Source organism: Benincasa hispida, chromosome 7, assembly GCF_009727055.1.
Source record: "Benincasa hispida cultivar B227 chromosome 7, ASM972705v1, whole genome shotgun sequence".
In the NCBI taxonomy this organism is placed as follows: domain Eukaryota; kingdom Viridiplantae; phylum Streptophyta; class Magnoliopsida; order Cucurbitales; family Cucurbitaceae; genus Benincasa; species Benincasa hispida.
Window position 1 is genome coordinate 32,651,697 of NC_052355.1, and position 5,794 is coordinate 32,657,490.

The window sequence follows — 5,794 nt, forward strand, 5'->3', positions numbered from 1 at the left end:
TCATGTCGGTCGTATTTTTATTTTTCACGATATCATATTGATTATCCTAGCTGTCGAATCTTCCGATTTATGGAAATGTTGAAATATCATATGGTTATTTGGTCAATTTTTTACTTTTAAAAATTTCAAGAGAAAGAGAGAGATTTGAAGACAGTATCTGCAATGGTGTCTCTTTAGTCAAGCTTTAGTACATTCATTTTGTCATTAAATGTTGTCTCACATACATACGGACATTTGGGATAATGAGTTAGTTATTATAGTCTTAAATTATTATAATTTGTGTTTGGGATGTAGATTATTTTAGTTTGGGTTATAATAGTATGTGTTTGACATGTAAACTATTTTAGTCACGGTAATAAGTAATAAAAAAATGTGAATGTAAAATAATAAAAACTATAGTAAATAGTAAATACTGTAACAAATTGAGGTTTTAAAATAGTGTTAACTATAGTTAATTTGAGATTTTGAAATAGTTTTTACTGTAGTAAAAAGTGGTTATTATATTTTGATGATAACCTTTGTTTCAAATGCCCCATAGTTGTTGAAACCATAAAGGAAATATTCAAATATTACTTTCCTCATCTTTTCTTATTTATGGAAGAAGACTTTTTCTCCTTTTTCTTTTCTTCTTTTGTGGAACTTGATCTTCTTAATTTTGCCAGAGAAGAGGGTAAAAAGTATGTATCACTTTATTGGAGGATGTTTTTTCAAACCAAAAATTAGTTTGGACCTATGAAAAATATAGCATGAATGTGTCAGACCAGTGTAGGCTAATTTGGAATAGAAAAGTGATTATAAGTGTTCAAAATATTTGGGTAGTTTTTATTATTATTAAATCTCATTTTGATCTATGAACTTTGAATCTTATTCTATTTTGGTTTCTAACTTTAGAAAACATCTGTTTTAATGTATTTTGGTCCCTACTATTAAGATTATGTTAGATGAAACATGTTTAAGGATAAAATTAAATCTAGCATAAGTTGAGCAAGATAAAAGTAAAGTAAAATATCAACAATCAATATGTCAAAATAATAAACGACCAAAATCTTGGACACAAAATGACTTTTGAGATCTTATGTAGAAAATTGTTTTACCATTTAATTCAAAATTGAAACTTTAGATTTTTTTAGCATGGCTAACTTATTTGTCAGCCTAGTTATAAAAAAAATACAAACAATCTCACCATTATGTTTAAGAGTTAAAATAAACATAATGGGAGGGACCAAAAGTAAGCACTTTTTAAATAATTGGGGACTAGAATGGACGTTTTTAAAAGTTTAAGAACCAAAATATAATAAAATTCAAATTTCAGAGACCAAAATAAGATTTAAACTTATTATTGTTTATTTTTTTTTAATTTTTTTGGTTGTTAAATAACTCATAGGATAGGAAGATTCCAACCTCTCAATTGTGGATAAAAACCTAAACATGTTAACATAATTAAGGTTAACAAGGTTATAATCTTTTGACTTAATAACAAATTTTGCCCTCGTATGAAGGTTTATCCTTATAATTGGTACAAAAAGTCTTGAAGGACAAAATTAGGACTATTTATGAGAATTTATCAAACCATACCTTCTTAACTTGTAAAAGCATATAGTAGCTAAATTTTAACTTACCCCAAATAATATTTTTATAAATCATATTCCACACATTATAGCTAAGTAGTCTAGAGTATCTTGTTTCACTTAATCTATGGGAAGTACATAGAAAATACAAAAACTAAAACTAGACAATTGAAAATACATGACCAAAATGGAAAGTACATAGATCAAAATGGTATATTAACCTTAAATATAATTTCGAATATAGTAACTTGAATTTCAATATTTCAAAATAAGAAACTAATTGCTTGGATATTGACATTTACACCATTTGAATAACTCAACTAAGATATTCGATGCGATCAGTTAGTCGAACAAAAGGCTGCAAGGTTTCTCTCCTAAAACTAAAACATAAGTTTTAGGACCAATGACAAATATAACAATTAATATTAGCAGATATAGTACAATATAAAAGAATTTACCGATATAGTAAAATTTAGATAAAGCTCTCAAAAGTCTATCGATGATAGATTATATCATTGATAGGAGTCTATCATGTTTATATCATTGATGGATTTTGTATCATACATCAGATGGATTTTAAATATCAGTATTCAACTCAGGGGCATGATTTTCGGTTGTAGTTTAAGAACGATCTGATACATAATTGGAGCAATTGGTCATCTATATGGAGAAAACAAATGAAGGGAACAATCTAATCACGAAATACCTTAATTTTCTCATTTCTTCCAATATAGTCACAAAGTTGTTTCTCCCTCTTGAGCTCTTTTCCAGCTAATTTTAGCTGAGTCGTATTCTCGTCAAGAAGCTCCACATCTGAAGGGTGAGATAATAGACAATCTCGTTTCTTGTCACCTTCATCAAGAATTATAAGATTGATCTAAAACAAAGCAATTTATTTTCTGAGGAACTGTTCGAGAAAATTATAGATGTGTGAATTGATCTCTTCATCACTAAGTATAAACTTATCGATGAGCAGATAGGAATGTTATTTGGATAGGAGTGGGAATACTATGGTACTAGGGATATATTAGTATTTAGCAAAGGAGTTGTTGGAGGGAAATTGTTGTAAATAGAGTGGGGGAAGGAAAGGAATGAAGGTAGACAAGTAATCCGTTTTGGGGCTGGGTGACATCTCAAGAGAAGGAAGATTCGAATTATCTTGAATGCATGGGGGAGTTATATAGTAATTCTATAATCATTTATGATATATTTGGATTCCATCAAGCATTATGTTGAAATGTCTTGAATTTGTTGTATGACACTCCGAAGGACCAAACACGGGGTCTTGTTATAACCAAAGAAGTTTCATATTTATGTTATTTATGCTATTTATGATTTTGACTTTAGAGTTTAGAGAAGTGCATTATATAAACTCTCTAACTCTACTGTGTCCTTTGAATTTGGAATCTATAATATAATGCTTTTTCTCTAATAATAAATTGTTCTCTTCCTCTGCCAGTGAACATAGTTAACACACTGTTAGTGTACCACGTAAATCTATGTGTCGATTCTCTATTGTTTACTTTTTCTATTTTCTTTGTTTGTCGATTTCATAACACATTAGAAAAGATAGTTTCAAGGGAGGTCTTTCTCTAAAAACTTCTTTTGACATAATTTTCCTTGAAACTTAATGTTGTTCCTTCGGGGTAATTTGTGTGAACCAGACCAGATATTCTTCGTGTTAGTATGCATAACACAGAAGTTCATATTTCAAGTGTGCATGAACCAAAAACAAGCAGCAGTAAACACCATAAAAATATGGCCTCTTGTTTTTTGAGTCAACTGCAATCTTGTGCTAAAGAACCTCACTAACAATTGGACAAAAAGAAAAAGATCCATGCTCGGTTGTATCTTTGCAGTTGAGATATCGCTTGTCAGTTTGAACCCCAAACAAAACTTTACATGGAATCTTGTTTAATAACTCAATAATATAGAACTGATAGGAACCAAAACAGAACAAAAATGTAATGCAATACAAACGGTAAAGAACTTAAAAGATAAACAAGTAATTTGAGATACTTGCACCCTTTCCTTTTGAGATCTCTCTCAAGCTTTAATTCACCAACTAAAATAATACCTCGATCCGTTCCCACTCTCTCTATTCATAACCAATCTCCTGAACCACTTTCCTAGCTAATTACTAATATAACCTAAATAGCATCCCTATCAAAAACATTATGTTAAAGAGAGATCATTCTGAACCATCAGGGTAATGCAGAAGAACGGTACATAAACCATTAGAGCAATGGATGGTTATATTATTGTTCTTTAAGAAGTAAGGAAAATATCAAATACCTGATAAAATTTGTTGATACTGAGTGGAATCAGAATCACCCAATAAATCAAACTTTGCTACTAATTCCCTTTCAATAGTCTCAAAATGGTGTCTCAACACAAGATATGATAAAGGCCTATCGTGGATAACCATGTCCTGTAGTGAGAAAGTTGAAATCAATCAATGAAAAAGATGCAAAAGAATAGGCTAATATTACAACATTCCCTTCTCTAAAATATACAATTCTACTTCCAAAGCTATAATAACAGATTTGATTTCGAATAAGGGAAAAACTAAACATCAAATCAATTAACGAGAAGATGCAAAAGAATAGACTAATAGTCCAGCTCCAGCATTCCCTTTTCAGAGGGGAAAAAATCTACTCTCAAAACTAAAAAAGTTCTGATTAGGAAAAGTATAAACAACATTACAACAGTACTCATGAGAAGATGCAAACGAATTATAATGAATTGGAATTTACTCTGCTTCACAGTGTAGGTTTACTAAATAACAGAACTCTCGTCGATTTTCTCATCATTCAAACAATAAAGGGGGAATATAGAGAGAGACCTTAGATGCGTAGGACTTTGCTTCCCAAAAAGCTCTCAAAAGAGGCGTAACTTCACATCACAACCATCATCGAATCGATGAGCGTAAGAAGATTACAAAGAGAAGGAAACAGAATCGAGTAAAACAGATTATTTGTTCGAATGGCTAATATTCAAACCTTTGGGATCGCCATGAAAGGGAAGTAGACGGGGTTCGAATTCTGAAACAAGCCGATGGATTTTAGATTGGAGATTGAAAATTTGAATAACATCCGAAGCAATTTCTTTGATCAATGAGTCGCTTTGACACTCATAAAGAAACTCGTTTTCGCCGGAATCGTCGCCGGACTTGACGTGAATTCTCACCATTTTTGGGGCTGCGCGGCGAATCGCTTTTTCGTACTCACTGAAATTTTAACAAAAACTATAAATAAAGGTGGTAGCAAAAAGTCCCGAAAAATATTTTGTACTTTTAGTTGTAAATATTTTTAAATATTTTTTATATTTAAAAATGCCCCTATTAAAACCCTCGTTACACATATTCATAATTTTATTCATATTTTTACATTTTCAGCTAATCGACATTTTTATTATATAAAAAAAAATCCACGAAAATATAAAATAAAAAATATCATTAATGTTTATAATATATAATAAATATGTCATAAGATATTTATTTATTCATTTAAATATTTGAATTATTTTCTAATATTCTTTTTAGAAGTTTACATCAACATTAGTAATCCTAAGGATATTTTCATAAAATTAAAACATTGACCTTTCGTCAACGACCAATATTCTAAACCTTATTTAAAACATTGTTCAATGTTATACTTTTAATCTATCTTTTCTAGAATTTTGATCTGAGTTATTTAGAACATATTTATAACTTATGATTTTAAAGTCAATAATACAAGTTTCAGATCAATTGAATTACACTCATTTTGATAATATAAGTTTTAGGTTAATTAAATTATACTCATTTTGATAATATATAATTCCTTTTTATCATAGTATTTAATTAACTAAATTCGAAGTCCATAACCTAGAGCAAGATGCTAATGTAAGTATAGTCGAAGGACGAAGAGTAATTGACATGTACTATTTTTCTTGAAAATAGAGATCAAATCTTTATACCCACAATTATTGTAAGTAAAAAGAAAAAATATAGTAAATAAATATATATTAATTATTGTTGAACTATACTCATATTTTAGAAATATTATATATTGTTAAAGTATATAGTGAATATATTTTATTTCTAAAAAATATATATATAGTGAATATATTTTATTTCTAAAAAAAATATAGGAATATAAACATTTTCTACAATTTTGGGTTTTGCCCTCTCCATGCTCATGTTAGTCTTTTTGGATATTTATAGACAATTTGGGGTAAAACTC

General features: G+C 29.2%; 1 protein-coding gene across 2 annotated transcripts; it reads right to left on the reverse strand.

Annotated features, from left to right (window-relative positions):
- Positions 1–1,857: 1,857 nt before the first annotated feature.
- LOC120081286 (cilia- and flagella-associated protein 298-like) lies at positions 1,858–4,810 on the reverse strand. Of its 2 annotated transcripts, none has more exons than XM_039036027.1 (5): positions 4,571–4,810; positions 4,414–4,463; positions 3,864–3,999; positions 2,275–2,381; positions 1,858–2,200 (listed from the first exon to the last, which is right to left on the reverse strand). In XM_039036027.1, the coding sequence occupies exons 1-5, from the start codon at positions 4,758–4,760 to the stop codon at positions 2,159–2,161; spliced, it is 525 nt and encodes a 174-aa protein (XP_038891955.1). In that variant the 5' UTR covers positions 4,761–4,810; the 3' UTR covers positions 1,858–2,158. The 2 variants fall into 2 exon arrangements, with proteins under 2 accessions (XP_038891955.1, XP_038891954.1); XM_039036026.1 differs by having other exon boundaries at positions 2,275–2,420.
- Between the last annotated feature and the right edge of the window lie 984 nt (positions 4,811–5,794).

Coding starts and splice junctions, on each gene's coding strand:
- LOC120081286 (XM_039036026.1), bottom strand. CDS start 4,760: ATGGTGAGAATTCACGTCAAGTCCGGCGACGATTCCGGCGAAAACGAG. Junction 4,000..4,413: donor CAAAGTCCTACGCATCTAAG/GTCTCTCTCTAT, acceptor TTCTCACTACAG/GACATGGTTATCCACGATAG. Junction 2,421..3,863: donor GTATCAACAAATTTTATCAG/GTATTTGATATT, acceptor TTCTTGATGAAG/GTGACAAGAAACGAGATTGT.